Source organism: Otolemur garnettii, unplaced genomic scaffold (assembly GCF_000181295.1).
Source record: "Otolemur garnettii isolate 467f Iridium unplaced genomic scaffold, OtoGar3 scaffold00020, whole genome shotgun sequence".
NCBI classification, from domain to species: Eukaryota; Metazoa; Chordata; class Mammalia; order Primates; family Galagidae; genus Otolemur; species Otolemur garnettii.
In genome coordinates, this window is record NW_003852415.1 from 19,935,044 (window position 1) to 19,954,319 (window position 19,276).

The 19,276-nt window shown below is 42.0% G+C and overlaps 1 protein-coding gene across 1 annotated transcript in view; it reads right to left on the reverse strand.

Moving 5' to 3' along the window:
• DDX24 (DEAD-box helicase 24) overlaps positions 1-15,912 on the reverse strand; it is a 22,643-nt gene extending 6,731 nt beyond the window's left edge. Inside the window, exons 1-5 of the mRNA XM_003787009.3 lie at positions 15,836-15,912; positions 13,539-14,255; positions 3,447-3,986; positions 2,626-2,779; positions 1,813-2,328 (exon numbers count right to left, since the gene is read on the reverse strand). Coding sequence (XP_003787057.2) covers positions 1,813-2,328; positions 2,626-2,779; positions 3,447-3,986; positions 13,539-14,255; positions 15,836-15,869 — 1,961 coding nt within the window. The 5' untranslated portion in view covers positions 15,870-15,912. The remainder of the gene's footprint in view (positions 1-1,812; positions 2,329-2,625; positions 2,780-3,446; positions 3,987-13,538; positions 14,256-15,835) is intronic.
• Between the last annotated feature and the right edge of the window lie 3,364 nt (positions 15,913-19,276).

Below are 19,276 nucleotides of genomic sequence, written 5' to 3' on the forward strand. Positions count from 1 at the left end.
GCCACAACGCCCGGCTATTTTTTGGTTGCAGCCGTCATTGTTGTTTGGCGGGTCCGGGCTGGGGACTCAAACCCGCCACCTTAGGTGTACGTGGCTGGCGCCTTAGCCGGTTGAGCTATAGGCGCTGAGCCACTCACTTTATTTCTTTCTTTAGCTCTCTGCTCAAATCTCATCTTTCCAGAAAAGGCTTCCCTGACCACATGTATCTAGTCTCCTTTCCCCATTCCCTGCTCAATCTACTTCATAGCACCACTTGATATACTGTGGACTTATTTGCAATTTACTCTTCCCCTCCACTAGAATGTAAGCTCTGTGAGCAAGGACTCTGCATTACTCACTATTGTATTACAGCACCTAGAATAATGCCGGGTTCATAGTGAGCACAAGATAAATATGTGTGGTACGAGGAAAGTCAAAAGCACTTGAGGCATGACTCAAAAAGTTAAGATTCTGGTTCTTCAATGGCCCTAGCCCTTATCTAGGGCTGAAGAATGTGATGCAAATTAGTTTGTAAAACATTGCTATAAGTCAGGGTCAGCAAACACCTTCCATAAAGAGCCAGATAGCAAATTTTCTGCTTTATCATACCATCTCTCTGGCAACTGTTCAATTCTGCCAGTTCAGTGCAAAGGTAGCTGTAAACAATACATACTTGGGTTTTGCTGTGTTCCAATAAAATTTTATTATTAAAATATGTAGTAGCACCCAGGCACAGTGTCATGCACCTATAGTCCCAGCTAAAGGGGAGGCTGAAACAGGAAGATTGCTTGGAATTCAAGTCCAGCCTAGGCAAGACTCTCATCTCTTCAACAAACAACAGGAAGCAAGATTTGGCATGTGGGCTATCGTTTGCCAAGCCCTGCTCTGAGATAATCCCACTCACATTACTTAACAATGTTCAAGAAGAGTCAAACCAAACACTTATTTGAGAAATAATCACCTTGTGACCTGACAAAACACTACCAGGCAAAAGGCAATTTAGAGTCACCCTCAGTGTCCCAGTTCCTGATCTTGACAATCTGCAGCCTGCTCCCTGAATGTCAGTCTGGTCCAAAGGCAGACGGACAAAGACAGAAGCAGAAGGTGAGACACATGGGCTCAGGGGTCTTGCAGACTTGTCTGAGGCCCAGCTCTCCCACTTCCAGGCTGAGAAACCTTGGCAAACTAATTTGACTTTTCTAGACCTCATTTTTTCATCTATAAAATGAGAAAAGAGATAATGATAATAAGAGGTAGTAGTGGGACTAGAAATTATTAAAACTAACATTTAGCAAGTACATACTACAAGCCAGAGAGTGTTCCAAACACTTTATATGCATGAATTCACAATCACTTAATCCTGGTAACAACCCTATGATGTAGCTTCTATTATTATCCCAATAATGAGAAAATTAAAACAGAGTAGTTAAATAACTTGATCAGCTATGAAATGAGAGAGCCAGGATTTGATCTCAGGCATCTGGTTCCAGATTTTGTGTGCTTTACCAGGAATCTATTCTGCTTCTTCTCAAGGATGGTAGGAGATAGAGTGATTAATACATCTAAAGGGCTAGCACAGGACTTATCTTCCTAAGTATTTAATAATAGTAAATATTATCACCATTATGCATTATTATGTAAGTTTCTGTAGGGCATTAACAGCATCCAAATCCAATAAACAGGGGTGACTTTGTTAAATGTGATCGGAGAGGGCTACCTTCTACCTATAGAACTCCTGTGATAGAAGGTAACTTTCCCATGATTTCCCCACCATTTTGGCCCCCTTAAGCCCAGTAACTAGAGGGTAGGCCTCTGAGGACAGGCCTGACTTACTCTTCCAGATGAGCAAATTGCTCCAGGTTTCTGAGCCTCTGCTTCTGATGCATACAGGCATGCAGGGTCAGTGGCATGATATCCAGAACTTTGAGGAGCCCAGAGAGGCGTTTGATGCAAGAGATACTGTTGGCAAACACTAAGCTGCGGCCTGGATACTGCATCAGGAAGTAGTACAGGTAAAAGTCTTTCTCATCAGTCTCACAATGAATCTTGGTCTCTGTTAGTGTCTCCACTGTGGCCTCCTTCCTTGTGAGATCAATGACCTTGGGTTTGCTTCTCATGCCAATCTTCTGCATGAGGAGGTCAAGTTTGGCAGTTTTGTCCATTTTCTTTGTATGTTTCTTATGAAGGATTCGAGCAGGAACTTGATGAATTAGGGTTAGTGTAGCAGAAAAAACAAGTGTTTGTCTCTTTGGGTTGTATTGGGAGTCGTTGAGCATTTCTAGCAGCTGTGAGAGCTCAGCAAAATGGCCTTTCTCAACCATCCGGTCAGCCTCATCTATTACTAGACACCTATAGATCCAGACAGATACACATCACTGGTTAGTGGAAGGTAAGAATCATCATCTACAGCACACCTTACTCCCACCCTAACCTTACACACACCCACACCTAGATGTACACCACTACCACCACCACGGCACCAGGGCTTCAACTAACCTTCCTCATGCATGTTTGACTTTCTAAAGCCTAGGGTTTGGATGACACCACACCATGGCATTTTGTGATAAGGCACTGTCCACACCATGTCATTTGAAGCTCATTTCAGAAAAAGGGATGAAGGGGAAAAGGAAAGGTACCATATATCACCTGAGCTGCCGAAGATTGCTCAAATGAGGGTGTTTTTCTTTAACTAGTTCCCACAGCCGGCCTGGGGTGGCAATCACAATCTCAGGACAGCGCTTCAGCATTCTCTGCTGTTTCTGTGTGGACATTCCACCAACCAAAATAGCAGTTTTAATTCCTATGGGACAGAACACATTAGGGAAAGAAGTTATTCAGTCTGGCTGCTTACTTTCTTACAGAACTGACACAAATGCCCTCAGAGTACCAGAGACAATCACCAACACAGCTCCCTGTTTGGGGTGGGGGGGGGGGAAGACAGGGGGATGCTAAAAAAGCTGGCCTGATTTGATTATTGGTGCCACTCCTAGAAGGCTTAACAAATCTTCTGTAATCCAGGCCTTGTCTACTACTCCAACCTCATTTCCTTTTACTCCCCTCCCTTCCAACCACAAGAGAAGGATTGGATATGAAGCCAGGCAAAGCCTAGGAAAACTAAGGAGTGGGGCACTACCATACTAGGAATGATGTTACCTGTAGCTGTTTTCCCATTCCCCTCAATTAGGTATAATCTGAAGCTCCTTTAATGCCAAATGTTTTCCTCTCTGGTGGAGGACTTTTCACAGTTATTGGTGTAGGAATGAATACACAGAATCAATTATGTAGGTAAAGTGCTTAGCAATGTGTCTTGCATGTAGCAAGAATGTGGTAATTAACCACTGCTTTTATTATAAAATTAAAATTTCTGTTGTGCAGCCCTTCCCCAAAGGAATTCCCTGACAGAATAAAGTTCTAATACCATTTAGGATTCACTTAAAAAATGCTGATGAACTGCAATGAAACCTCACCTGTGAACTTGGCCACAGCATCAATGTGTTGTCTGACCTGGACAGCCAGTTCTCGAGTAGGAGTCAGAACAAGTCCAAGCAGAGGATGCTTTGGATATGCTTTATAGATGGCATTTTTGCCATCTGACTCTTGTTTTAACTTTTCAGTATGCTCTTTGTCAAGCTTTTCTTCTTCATCCTCATTTTGTTCGGGGACAGGGTTCTCGTTGATCAGGGAAGAAGGCCCTTCACCAGCATCATCATCACAGAAGAGTAGTGCCTGGTCTGAGACGGTGCCTACTGTCTTGGCTCTGACCTTGTTGAGCAGCACCCCAGACTCAGCTCCAGCCTCAGTGGGCAGTGTTTCACTCTCAATTCCAGTCTCATCAGGCAACACTCCAGACTCATTTCCAGCCTTGCTTGATGATTTAGTCTCAGCTCTGGCCTCAGTCTTGGTCTGTCCAGGTGGTGCTTCAGTGTTACTTTGAACAGGCTCCCTCTTCTGCCACTGCAACACTGCATGAATGACTGGGATGGCAAAGGCAAGAGTTTTCCCACTTCCTTAGAGGTAAAAAGCAAAACAAACACAATGTGAATCAACAGATGCACATACTTTTGTCTGGAATTCCTTCCTTTGCACAGAATGAGCAATGTGGAAATAGCCAAGTATGATCCTGACCAACCCAAAGCTCCTCTGTTTTGTATAGGTTCCCTGATAGCATTGCAAACAGAGATAAGTATAATTAGGAGTCTTAGAGAAAGTCTAGCAGACTGACATGGAGGCCCAAGGTCACCAGTGATGAACTACAAACATTTAAGCAATGAAACTATAAACAGATAAAGGGCAAATTTTTGTGTTTTGTTGCTGTGAAGGAACAATATATTGTGGGAGGGGGCAAGAAATGAATTCTATACAATAGTTTCCCAAGACCTTTCTTTGATGAGGTAGAAGGAAATAAAAGAAAATTTTCTTACTTTAAAAAAAAATTAAATATAATACTTTTGTCAGTTCTGAACATTTTTAAACTGACCTTTCAATGCATATGGAAATCAAATTCGCTTCATCTGGGTGGTCAAAACAAAGAAGACAAATCAAGCTGAGAATCTGAAGTAGCTCCAAAGTAATGCCCCAGGCAGAAGCAAGTAAGTGCTCTCTGAAGAAATCTTTACTATAGGTCTCAAAGAATTTTCGTAAGTAATTCTCAAAGGAAATGAATAACTCTCAATTAAAAATAACAGGGTGGCACCTATGGCTCAGTGGGTAGGCTCCAGCCCTATATACCCAGGGTGGTGAGTTCGAACCCGGCCCTGACCAGCTAAAACAACAATGACACTGCAACAAAAGAACTGTGGCGGGCGCCTATAATCCCAGCTACTCAGGAGGTTGAAGCAAGAGAATCGCTTAAGCCCAAGAGTTGGAGGTTGCTGTGAGCTGTAACGCCACAGCACTCTACCAAGGGCTACAAAGTAAGACTCTATCTCAAAAATAAATAAATAAATAAAATAACTAAACACATTAAGAAGGTACAATAAGCAAGAACTATAAGAAAAAAGAGCAAAAATAAACTTCAGACAAGAAAAATAGCAGACTTTTCATCAGAAACAATAAAAGCCAGAAAACAGTGTAGCAATATTTTTATCTAAAAAACCTAAAGAAAGTAAAGCTGGCAATCTTACAATTCTACATCTAGCAAAAATCTGTCAAAACAGATGCGAAGTGGGCAGGCACAGTGGCTCACACCTGTAATCCTAGCACTCTGGGAGGCTGTGGCAGGTGGATTGCTTGAGCTCAGAAGACCAGCCTGAGGAAGAGCAAGACCCCATCTCCACTAAAAATAGAAAAACTAGCTGGCTTAGTGGTGGGCACCTGGAGTCTCAGCTACTTGGGAGGCTTAAGAAGATCACCTAAGTTAAAGAGAGTGAGGTTGCTGTGAGCTATGATGACTCCATGGCACTCTACCTAGGCAACAGTGTGACTCTCAAAAAAACCCACAGATGTCAAATAAAGCATACAAAAGCTAAAATAATTAATTCAGCAGCAGATATGACTATAAGAAATATTAAAGAAAGTCTTTCATGTAGAAGAAAAGATGATTTATTAGTTGAAAGTTTAGATCTACATAAAGGAATGAAGACTATCAGAAATGATAACTACACAGATAAAAACAGTACACATATACACAACTTCTTTCTCTTCTTTCTCTATAAAAATAATTTTTTAAATCAAAAACATGAAAATATATGTTGGGATTTCTAACACACATAGAAATAAGGTATACAGTAACAACCACCAAGGAGAGAAATGGAAACTACTATTCTAAGGTTCTTACCCTATATGTGATACAGTATATCACTTGAAGGTAAACTATGATAAAGATGCATATTATAAACCCAAAGCAATCACTAAAGAGACATAAAAAAGAATTATTGCTAATAAGACAAAAAACATAAAATGGTTATCAGTAAACATATATTTGGTTTCTGTCCCCCATTTCCTAGCACAGAGCTTCTAAAACCCTTGTAATCTCCTGAGTGATAAGGGCAGCTTGTTATAATATTTGGTTTTAGTCTTTAGTTTAGGGTGACCAGACGTCCTGCTTTTTAACAATTTGTCCCATGTCCCGCGGCATTTTTAAAAAGTCCCACATTTTTGGAAAGAATGCACGAATGGGCTGGAGAACAGGAAGGGAATATATGGTTTTCGGCCCCTGTAAGGGCCAGACCAGCACCATTTTGTTGTATACGACATGAGCTCTGTTAACCTGCAGGGCCACTCCCTGCTGCCTCCCCCACCCCTGGTTGCACAGCCATTAAGCCGTTGAATTGAGTCACCTAAGGCAGACAGCTGCCATAATAGGCAATAAGTATCAGTTCCCTTGAACAGCTCCCATAATAGGCAATAGGTTTCTACTTCCTTGAAATACAGGTATTTCCCTCCAGCCACCTAATCAGGCTGCACCAACTCTAGCCCCTGGTTAAGACACCCCCCACCCCTCACCTGTACCAATCCAAATTCTCCTTTACTAGTGAAATCATCAACCACCAATGCAAATCCTCCTTTACTAATGAAATCACTAACCACCAATCAAGAGTGTATTCGTAACGGACCCTACCCTTCTTGCTTTCTGTATCCCATAAAAACTTGCTCTACCCCGAGTTCGGGGCTCTTCCTCGGTGTGTACACCAGGAGAGTCCAGGCTTGGGCTTCCCGGGCTGAATAAAACTCACCTCTTGCTTATTACATTGGAGTGTGTCTTGGACAGTTTGCTGGGGCCACTTTGGGGAAATTTCGGGCATAACACTGCCATATGTGGCTATTTCTCCAGAATATGAGTTTTATATTATTTTTGTTAATTTTATAATTTTTAAAAATTTTTTTAATTTTTTTTTGAGACAGAGCCTCATGCTGTCCCCCTGGGTAGAGTGCCGTGGCATCACAGCTCACAGTAACCTCCAACTCCTGGGCTCAAGTGAGTCTCCTGCCTCTGCCTCCCAAGTAGCTAGGACTACAGGTGCCCACCACAACGCCCAGATATTTTTTTTTGGTTGCAGCCGTCATTGTTGTTCGGCGGGCCTTGCTGGATTTGAACCCGCCACCTTAGGTGTATGTGGCTGGCACCTTAGCCACTTGAGCCACAGGCACCAAGCCTAATTTTATAATGTTAAACTGTAATAATAACAAATAATTATTGAGAAGTGATTATCGAGAACTGCTTATCAAAGTTTGCATTGTTGTCAGGCCCTGCCCTGCCCTGTCCTGCTCTCCCCTCCCCCGCCATGTTGTCCCACTTTACAAATGTTAAAATCTGGTCACCCTACTTTAGTTCCTAATACAAGACCAAGACCTTATAAAACTCTAAGAATATCGTAGTAGTTTAAGAGTATTGCTTTTTGATTTTTTTTTTTTTCACTCTGCCACCCTGGGGTTGAGTGCTATGTTGTCATGATAGCTTACAGCAACCTCAAACTCTTGGCTCAGGAGATCTTCTTTGCCTTTGCCTTCCGAGTAGCTGGGACTATGGTAACCTACCACAACACCCAGCTAAAAAAATTTTTTTTTTCAGTAGAGAAGGTGTGGAGATGGTGTCACTCTTGCTTAGGCAGTCTTAAAACTCCAAGTTCAAGTGATTTACCCTCCTCCACCTCCCAGAATGATAGGATTACAGGTAGGAGCCACTAGCAGGCTGGGCCTCCAGGAGCATTGTTTTGTATGTTAATGAGATGGCTGATGGCTAGAGTCCCTAGAAGCCTGGGAGCTGGTGGGGGAGGAATCAACTATGTGATAAGAGGGTTGTACCTTTCAACTCCCTGTGCCCCTCAACCTTTAGGGAATAAAAATGGGCTGGAGATTGACCTCTATCATTAATGGGCTAATGATTTAATCAATCATCCATGTAATAGAAGCTTCCAGAAATTAGCTTAAGGATTCGTAAACATATCAAGGGTGGTACTGAAATACCAGAGGGTATTGAAACTTCACATCCTGTCTCCTCCAAAGCTTGCCCTAAGCTGGTATTGGGAGGAGGCAGGATCCTCCTTCCATCTGGCTGTTTCTGAGTTGTATCTTTTATTATATATAAACAGGCAAATTTAAGTGAAGTGTTTTCCTGATTTCTGTGAGCCAATATGGTAAGTTATTTAACCTAAGGAGAGTGTTGTGGCCAGTTTGTAGCCAGTCTATCAAAAGTACCTAAAGCCCAATACTTGTGATTAGCATCAGGAATGGGGTGCAATCTCACTGGACTAAATCCTTAAGAATGACACTAACTACAGGTAGATAAGTGTCTGAACTGAATGGAACTGTGGAACACCTAGTTGGTATATAGAGGTTTGCTGAACTGGTTGTTGGTTTGGGAAAAACCCACTTGTTAAGGATCAGAAGTGTTCTGTGGATAAAAGCAGATCTTGACAATACACACACACCCCACACCATCTCAATCACAAAGGTAGAAAAAGGGAACAAAGAACAGCTGGGCCTAAAAGAAAATAGCCATATAACATTTAAATCCACTCATTGTAAATCAGTCAAAATCACAATAAATGTAAATGACCTCAATAATTCAACTAAAAGACAGAGATTGTCAAATTAAACAGCAAGACCCAATTATATGCTGCCTAAAAGAAATCCACATTAAATATACAGACATGAACAGGTGAAAAGTAAAAGTATGGAGAAAGCACACCAGGCTTATCTTAATCAAATAAAGCTGGAATGGCTACAATATCAAAGTAGGTTTTAGAACAAGGAACACCTGGGATAAAGATGCCTATTTCATCATGAAAAAGAGCCAACAATTTACCTAGAGAATATAACAATAACGTTCTGAACCATGAAACATTTATGTACCTCATAACAGGTCATCAAAATACATGAATCAAGAGTTAACAGAACTTCAAGTAAAAAACATTTTACTCAAGAAGATATAAATAACACAAAAATCTCAAATATATTAAAGTCTATAGTCTGTTTATATTTAAAACAAATATATTAAAGTAAATCTGTAGTTAAAACTACAGACCAACACCCCATAAAGACAAATTCAAAAATTCTCAACAAAATTTTAGTAAATCAAATTTAACAATATATAAATACAATAATACACTGTGACCAAGTTCAGTTTATCCCAGGAATGTTAATTTCATATTTGAATCAATTGCATCTACAGACTAAAAATGAATAACCACATATCTTAATATATGCAGTGAAAAGCAGCTGTAAAAAAAAAATCCAACATTCGATCCTGATAAAAACTCTCAGCAAACTAAAAACATAAGAGAGGCCAGGCGCAGTGGCTCACACCTGCAATCCTAGCACTCGGGGAAGCCAAGGTGGGTGGATAGTTTGAGCTCACAAGTTCAAGACCAGCTTGAGCAAAATCAAGACCCTGTCTCTACTAAAAATAGGAAAACTGAGGCAAGAGGATTGCTTGAGCCCAAGAGTTGGAGGTTGCTGTGAGCTATGATGCCAGAGCACTCTACCCAGGGCAAAAGCTTGAGACTCTGTCTCAAAAAGAAAATAAATGAATAAATAAAAATATAAGAGAACTTCAGCCTGATAAAGAAAATCTACAAAACACTTTCCCTAATATCAGACTTACTGGTCAAAGACTGCTTCCCCCCAAAGACCAGAAACAAAATAATAATGCCAACTCTACCATTTCAACTCTACCATCTTACAACTTCATTCAAAGTTGTAAAGATGTCTTAGCTGATGTAGTAGAAATAAAAGGCAACCAGAATGAATAATACAATCATCTTTGTAGAAAATACCATGGAAACCTCAGAAAACCACTGACAATACCAAGTTGTTGAATACAAGTCATTATACAAAAATTCATCCTACTCCTATTCATTAGCAACAACTGGAAATACAAAATTTTAAATAACCATTTACAATAACATTAAAAATATAACATGCTTAAGGGTAAATCTAACAAAAATGTGAAAACTTATATACTAAAAATTATAAAACATTGCTAAGAAAGGTTAAAGACCTAAACAAAATGCAGAGATATACCACATTCATGGATTAGAAAATTCAATATTGTTAAAAAGTAATCTTTTTTCAATTTGCTCTGTAATCAATGCAATCCCAATTCAAAAGCAGCCTGCATTTTTATAGAAATTGATAAACCGATTCTAAAATTCATATGGGAATGCAAAGGCCTAGAATAGGTGAAATAACTTCTAAGAACAAAGTTGGAAGACTTTTATAGTGCCTGATTTTAAGACTCATTACAACCAAGATAGTGAAATACTGACCAGAAGAGACAAATAGATCAGTGGGGAAAGAAAAGACTCTAAGCCGGAGGAAAAGCAAGACCCTATCTCTACAAAAAGTAGAAAAATTAGCAGTGGTGTGGCAGCATGTGCCTACAATCCTAGCTATCAGGAGGCTGAGACAAAAAAGGATCACTTGATCCCAGGAGCTGAGAACAAAAGCACCTGTGAGCCCAGGAGTCTGAGGTTGCAGTGAGGTGAGACTACCCAGGGTCCTCAAACTTTTTAAACAGGGGGCCAGTTCACTGTCCCTCAGACCTTTGGAGGGCCGGACTGCGGGCCCCCAGGACGAGTCGGCGGCTAAGCAGGACAGGCAGTGGCGGCAAAAACACCTGGCAGGCTGGATAAATGTGGCTGCATGTGGTCCGCGGGCTGTAGTTTGAGGATGCCTGGACTACACCATTGGCCACTATACTCTAGGCCAGGCAAGAGAATGAGACTTTGTCTTAAACAAAAAAAATTTCAACAAAGATGCAAAGTCACTTTAGTGAGAAAAGAATAGTTTTTCAACAAATGGAGCTGAAATAATTAACCGTCAATATGCAAAATAAGGAACAGTTTATTTTCACAATGAAATAAATTTTTAAAAGAGTGAAACATAAAACCTAAAACTAGTAACATGTCTAGAAGAAAACATGGTAGAAGTTGATCCTGGGTTAGGCAAACGATTCTTAGATAAAACAAGAACATGACCCATAAAGAAAAAGGTGATAATTTGAATTTCATTGAAAGGAAGACCTTGTGCTCACTGCTGACAGGATGAAAAAATAATCCAAAAAGTGGAAGAAAAATTTGCAAATCATATATTTGATAAAGCATGTATCTAGAATATATAATGAACTGTCAAAACTCTACAAAAGGAGAACAACATCCCATCTAAAAAAATGGGCACAAGAATTGAACAGACACCATAGGAGATAATATGGATGACAAATAAGCACATGAAGAGATGTTCAACATCATTAGTCACTAGAGAAACCCAAGGAAATAATACTAAAATTTTCAAAGTATAAAATAAAGACTGAGCATACCAAGACACTAGCATGCTTTCTCTAATTACTCCTCTAGCTTAATTTATTGTTAGAATATACATATAACATACAAAACGTGTTATGAGTGATTATGTTATTGATAAGGCTTCTAGTCAATTGTAGGCTATTAGTATGTTGTGGGGGAGTCAAAAGTTAAACATGGGGGCGTCACCTGTGGCTCAAGGAGTAGGGCACCAGTCCCATATACCAAAGTGGGTTCAAAAACCCAGCCCCGGCAAAAGAAAAAAAACAAACCAAAAAAAACTGCAAAAAAAAATTAAACATGGATTTCCAACTGTGTGAAGGACCCATTCCCTTAATCTTCCTGTCATTCAAGGGTCAACTGAACTCATTCCATGGGCAGCAGCCTGTTAACAGCCCCAATGTGTGGACTATCCCAAGTTGAATTACGGACCTCTTGGTTTACAGCATTCCATGAAGAAAGCCTGACAGGAGCTGTGGGTATGAATTCAAATGGTTCTAGCCCTAGTAGATCATATAGATCTTGCCTCTGCCTTTCAGAGACCCATGTCAAGGACTCTGCACTTACCAAAACAATATAGCAGAATGCTTAACAACATACAGACCTAGCTTAGAATTCAATCATTATCATCTTCAATTATGTAATTTTAGGGTAGCTGTCTATCCTCTGTGAGGTTTTCCCTTACCTGTAAAATGGGAATAATAGTTATCTACCTCATGGAGGTTATGAAAACTGAGTTCAAGGTAACACAGTGCATGACACATTATAAATGCAGAGCAAATGCTCTAAGTTATTATTATTACCTCATTCTCCTCTCCTGGGGTTGCCTTGCTCTTCCATCTGTATTACAATGATAGAACCTCATGTCAAGTTTCCACCCCACTCTTCCAAAACCTGAAAGCACTAAAAAGTCTACTGAACTCTTAAAATGTAATTACTCCAAAATGACATGTGGCTGCAAGTCTAAAACACATACCACATTTTGAAAATCTATTACAAAAATAAGACTGCAAAGTATCTCACGAATAATGTCACATGAATTACATATTGAAATATTTTGATATATTGGTTAAATATTGCTAAACTTAATTTCACTTTTTTTAACTTTTAAAATGTGGCTCCTAGGAAATTTTAAATTACATGTGGGTCACATGATACAGTCAGCCCCTATATATCCATGGATTCCACCTCCATGGATTCAACCAACTGCGGATTGAAAATAATTGAAAAAAATTGTGTTTGTATATGTACAGACTTATTATTCCCTAAACTGCATTGTATGACAAACTATTTACATATCATTTATATTGTATTAGGTATTATAAGTAATCTAAAGATGATTTAAAGTATAGAAGATGTACACAGGTTATATGTAAGTACTGCACTATTTTATTTATATAAGGAACTTCAGCATCTGTGATTTTGTTATCTGAGGGGGTTCCTGAAACCAATCTCCCACAAATACCAAGGGACAGCTGTATATATTTCTATTGGATACTTCTGGTCTAAATGGACTAATAGTTCTAGGCAGTACAAGTTCCTTCCTCAAGTCAGTAGTCTAGTCTACCCAGTGAATCAACCAGTCATTGCTCCCAAACCTCATTCGCAATATAAGGAACCTTAAACACAGCCTAGTCCTTTTTTTTTTTTTTTTTGCAGTTTTTGGCCAGCGCTGGGTTTAAACCCACCACCTCCGGCATATGGGGCCGGCACCCTACTCCTTTGAGCCACAGGCGCTGCCCAACACGGCCTAGTCCTAACAGTCACCTCCCACCTGAATCTCTACAAAATCCACTCAATAGTTAACCACAGAATTTAAATCCTTCCAATGACAAGAAACTCAACAACTCCCAAAGCAGCAACTCTTTTTACCTTTTGATAACTGTTGAGAACTAAGACAATTATTCCTGATGCTCCTGAAGATCTATCTACCTTTCCAGAGAACTAATCTTTCCTTATCCCTTTGAGCCATTTGGAAAAGTCCTAAGAATAGGAAAATACACCATTTACATACAGATCACTTGCAAGATACTGCTTAAGCTTTAGTTTACTGTAGCACTTAATCCTTCAAGTAAGGCAAGCCATAGGGTTGTTATGTCTATTTGGTAATGGGGTCTTTACATCTCAGAGCAATTAAGTGATCTGACTAGGGTACCAATCAAGAAGGGGCAGTTTTTAACCCAGAGCTGGGTGATTTCTAAACACTTCATTCAACATTGCATTGTGGTTATATTCTAAACATTTCCCCCTCTCTTGGTCATACTCTAGCCTACTACAGGCTCCATCCAGAAGCAATCCCTCCCCTAGAGTTGCCTTTACCTGTCTCAGCAGCCCCAAGGATGTCCAGCTTATCACGGATGGCAGGTGCTAAGGTCAGGGCTTGGATTGGTGTAGGTGCAGAGAAACCTAGAAAGCTGAGTGCTCGGAGAACAGGCTTGGGCACAAACAGGTCTTTCCAAGCTGATACGTCTGCCTTCTGGTCACTAACTTCTGGCATCCATGTCTTTGCCTGTTTGGGCACCTTAGCAGTAGTGCTCTGGGAAGGCTCCAACTTTTTCTTCCCTTTCTTTTTCTTCTTTTTTGGAACACTATGGGCCAGGTTTTCTGATGCCACCTCCTCTACCTCTGGATCAGGAATAATGGTGCCATCTCCCTGGGACTCTGGCTCAGCATCTTTGATTTCAAACTTTTTCTGGATACTAGTTCCTTCAGATGCCACATCTTTATTCTTCTTCAACTTGATCTTTTTCTTTGGGGAGCTAGACTCTCCTTCCTCTTCTTCTGAAACAGCTTGTACCTTTCTTTTCTTGGGCTCATCCTTTGAGAAGAGACTGGAGGAATTCTTGGCAGAGGAGACCAACTGATAATCTGTCAGTTCCTCAAAGCACACCAAGTCATCCATCTGTCCATCTGCAAACATATTTGGGTCAATCTTCACCTGCTTCCATTTCCCCACAACTTTGATTCCCTTTGTTCGGAATTTGCCATAGTTTGGTGGCTTTGGCCTTGATTTTGCCTCTTTCAACTTCATGGTTCCTGAAAAGAAAAGAAGAGAAATGCTCTATTAAGTCGGTGACTGACAAGCATAGGATTTTGATTCAACAAATATTTTCTAAGCAACCTATCAAGTACCAGGCCCTGCAAAGAACTGAGGACATAAAGATGTTCCCAGCTAGAGAAGATCAAAGGAGGAAAAAAATACCACAGAACAGGCAGCTTTACCTGAAACAGAATGTACACAGGGGATGAAATGAAGATATATGAGCTAGATCTGGCTTTAATTCCATATCCAACACCTACTGTGCGACTTTGGACAGTGCTATTTACTTCTCTCCATACTTCAGAGTTCTCTCATCTATTAAGAAAGGGGAGGAGGTTTTGGTATCTTAGTTTTGTGTTTTGTATAAGTAAAGAAAATCACGTAAAACATGGTGGATAAATTTAGCCACACAAAGCCATTTTGAAAAAGAATGCTAGGGCTTCTTTTGGAAGGGGGGCACAGGTAAAGAGGTGAGTTTTATTTATTTTTTTTTTGGAGACAGAGTCTCACTTTGTCGCCCTTGGTAGAGTGCCAGGGCATCACAGCTCACAGCAACCTCAAACTCTTGAGCTCAAGTGAGCCTCTTGCCTCAGCCTCCCGAGTAGGTGGGACTAAAGGCCTCTGCCACAACACCTGGCTATTTTTAGAGGTGAGGTCTCACTCAGGCTCAGGCTGGTCTCAAACCTGTGAGCTCAGGCAATCCACCTGCCTCAACCTCCCAGGGAGAGCTGAGTTTTATTAAAAGTGTACTGAGCTTTCTTCCTTCTGGAGCCTTGCCCCAGAGGGACAAATGCCTGTTCCATCATTCTGGCCTTTACCAAATGGCTTAAAACCCATCTAGTCTTTTCACTACATTTTAAAGACCATTTAGGCAAAATTCGTTTGGGTGGAACTCAATCCATGCTCTCCCTTTTCCGAAAGCCCAAGAAAAGATTAGGGAGTCTGTGGAAAAGGCAAAGACCTTTTCAATTTCCGATTCAAATCCAGACCCCACCACTTGCCAGCTCTGCATCGGTAGTATTTGTATTAAACTCTGTGGGCCTCAGTTTCCTCGTCTGCAAAACGGGAATAAGGACATTTGTCCCACAGGATTGTTATGTCGATACGAAAGGGTGACGCATGTTAAAACCCACTTAGCATGGCGCTTGACGAGACAAGCAAGTTAGCAGACAGTGAACATTTGCCCACCGTACAAACTACGCCACGTTAACAAATAATCCGGGTTCCACTGCGAGAAGGGGGCGGGGACTGTCACTAGAGGGAAGGCGAGGACGCGTAGGGCAACCTGCAGGGTCGCAGAACGTGCAGGGTCTTTCCTCGCGGCGTCAGTCCCGTGATCGGCGCTCCCGCTTCGTCTCAGGCCTGAACCGGCGCACTACACCGAGGCCAGCAGGACGCGAGGCCAGGAGAAGGGGCCCAGGACGCGTGGACCATGGCACGCAGTTTGGCGGGATGGCCGCCCTCTCTGAACCTGGGGAACCCTGCAGCCCGGGGAAGCCAGCGATGACAGTCCGGGTCCTGCCCCCAGCCCCTCTCGGGAAGTGGCTCCAGCCCCGCTCGAGTTTTTGGTACTCACTGTGCGGAGACGGCGCCCCAGCTCCCTCAGACATGGCCCAACTGCCTCACAAACCGCCAGCGTCCTCAGCGGCAGCGCCTACCGCAGTTCCGGGGCAGCACACCGTACGCAGGCGTGCGCGCCGGCAGCAGGAAGTTCCGCCCTGTGGAAAACGCCGCTATCTGATTGGCTGCCTTGCGGAGTACCGCAATGCGGGAGGAAGAGCGGGGTTGAAGTGAACGCTGGTCTTCTGCAGGTGATTCTGCACAAGAGGAGGGGAAGCCGGAGCTGGCGGGCCAAGGTAACACGGTTGATCTCCAGCAGAAAAATTACGCTAGCTCGTTCACGGCAACTCAAGTTTTCCTGTGTTCTTGATCTAGTTTTAGTGCAGTAGCTGTCCACGTATTGTGTACCCACTGTGTGCCTGTACTTTTGCACACGTTTTTCCCGTTTAATTTTTACAACTCAACCATCCTATATTGCAGGGTGCATATTTCCCAGTTTTTTGTTGCCTCAACTATTACGTACTGGTGGTTAGAGGGGATCTGCCTACTTCAGATCGCCAGCACTAATCGCCAAGCTAAACTATTTGCAGAGAAATCAGCTTCGCAATAGATAACTTTTCGGGCCAACCTTTTTCATGCATTGTTTCTGTGTCCTGTGACCTTGAGGATTACCAAAAGAAAAGGGCGGGCAGGGAAAGCTCCACGTTTAGGGCAAGTGAGAACCCTCTACCCTGCCCTCCCATGGATCCACCTGGGTTTGGTCAAACTATGAGACAGAGGGCAGGGCTCTGAGCGTCCACATGTCACGGAGCAGTAAGGCAGAACACCTCCAGTTTTATGAACATTTGTTTCTGAGGAAGACAGTGATGGCCATAGGCTCTGTGCACGTAGTGTACCCATATGGCCACTGAGATGTCAGTGTCAGCTGGATCCAGAGAAAATAGGAAAGGAGTTGCAACTTACACCCTCCTTATATTCTCCTTCCCACAGCTGGATCCAGAGAAAATAGGAAAGGAGTTGCAATTTACACCCTCCTTACACTCTCCTTCCTACAGGCCTCACCTCACTTCCACCCTGGGAGCTGGAGCTCAACTTAATTGTTAATATGAAGGCACGGGAGCCTGATGGAGTCTCTTCCATACCCACATTATCAGAAATGGACACTACACATGATTGGAGATGAGGGGCTGCATTCTGTCTCTGGGACTTGGTTGGTTTGTTTCTACAAGCAGGGGTAGGATCAGGTCACGCTCAAGTGTCTGCCAGCACTAGGTAGGTCATATTCAACTTGGGAGCCCAGATCCATGCTGGCCTCATGTTCTTCACAGAAGTCAACAGCTCAGACCTCTGGCCAGCCAGCAGGTACAAGTTCAGGCCTGCTCATTACCAGTCAGAGTCCCCTGCCTGTAGTTTGATCTGTGGGCCTCATGGCCCCCACCACCTGGGTAAGTTTCATTTCTCCAGGTGCCCCTCCTTTACTGCCTAGGGGCTGATGAATAATGTCCTTTTCCTCTCCAGGGCACCCTTGCAGACAGAGCCTTTCACCTTGAAGGGGGAGTTATTCTGGGGCAGGGCACCAGAAGGCCTGCCTTTTTTTTTTTTTTTACACTTTTCAATTTTGGTAAAATAAACATAAGGTTTACCATCTTAACAAATTTTAAGTGTACAGTTCAGTAGAATTTAGTACATACACATTGTGGTGCAACCATCACCACTATCCATCTGCAGAACTCTTCACTTTGCAAAAGTGAAACTCCATTTGCATTAAACAACTCCCCACTCCAGCCTCCCCAGCAGTTGGCAGCCACCATTCTACTTTCTACCTCTATGTATTTGAGTGTTCTTGGTACCTCATATAAGTGGATTCAGAGAATGTATCTTTTTTGTGACTGGCCTATTTCACTCAGTAGAATGTCTTCAAGGTTCATTCATGCTATATAGGATATATGTTAAAATTTCATTTCCTGTTAAGGTTGAATAATCTTCCATTCATGTATATGCCATGTTTTGTTTATCCATTCATCCACTGATGGACACTTTGGGTTGCTTCCATCTTTTGGCTCTTGTGAATAGTGCTGCTATCAACATGGATGTATAAATATTTCAAGAGTCTGCTTTCAGTTCTTTATGGTATATATGGAGATGTGGAATTACTGGATTATATAGTAATTCTATTTTTAATATCATCTTTTTTAATAAATAATATATTGCTTTGTCATACAGGTTGGAATATGATGGCACTATCATAGTTCACTACAGCCTTGAACTCCTGTGCACAAGTGATTCTCCCACCTCAGCCATCTGAGTAGCTGGGACTACAGACACGGGCCATGATACCTGGCTAATTTTATATAATTGGGTTTTGTTTGTTTGTTTGTTTGTTTTTTGCAGTAGTTGGCCGGGGCTGGGTTTGAACTCGCCACCTCTGGTATATGAGAGCCGCGCCATATTCACTGAGCCATAGGCGTTGCCCGATGCCTGGCTAATTTTTAAAATTTTTTGTAGAGGTAGGATCTCGATCTCTTGAGTTTAAGCAATCCTCTCACCTCTCTCACCTTGACCTCCCAAAGTACTAGAATTATAGACATGAGCCAATTTACCCTTCCTATGAAACATTGCCATATTATTTTCCATAGCAGCTGTACCATTTTACATCAGCACCAACAGTACACATGAGTTCCAGTTTCTCCATGTCCTTCATAACACTTGTTATTTTCAGTTTTTTTATAGTATCCATAATAATGGATATAAGGTAATTTTAATTTGTGAGAAGTGTTTCTTTGCATCCTTTGCCCACTTTTAGCTAGGTTAATTTTATTGTTGTTGAGTTATAGGAGTTCTTTATATATTCTTTTTTTTTAGTCTCTCTCACTCTGTGCCCTGGGTAGAATGCTATGGCATCCTAGCTCACAGCAACCCTGGACTCGGGCTCAAGTGATCCACTTGCCTCAGCCTCCCAAGTAGCTGTGACTACAAGTGCCTGGCACAATGCCCAGTTAGGATTTTTTTGTTCAGTAGAGACAGGGTCTTGCTCTTGCTCACGCTGGTCTCGATTTCCTGAGCTCGGGAGATCCACCTGCCTTGGCTTCCCGGAGTACTGGGATTACAGGCATGAACCACCGTACCCAGTTTCTTTATATATTCCAGTTGTTAACCCATTATCATATATGTATATGATTTGCAGATATTTTCTCCCATTCTGTAGGTTGCTTTTCACTCTGTGGTTTGTGTCCTTTGATACACAAAGGCCAACTTTTGATCCATGCATCTTTTTCTGAAATATTCAGCATCTATCTACTGTGCCTAGCACTGGGGGAAGCAGCAGTGAATGAGGCTTGGCTCTTGACTTTAGAGAAGCTCAAAATCCAGCAGAGAGGCTCGGCACCTATAGCTCAACCGGCTAAGGCGCCAGCCACGTACACCTAAGGTGGTGGGTTCGAATCCCCAGCCCGGACCC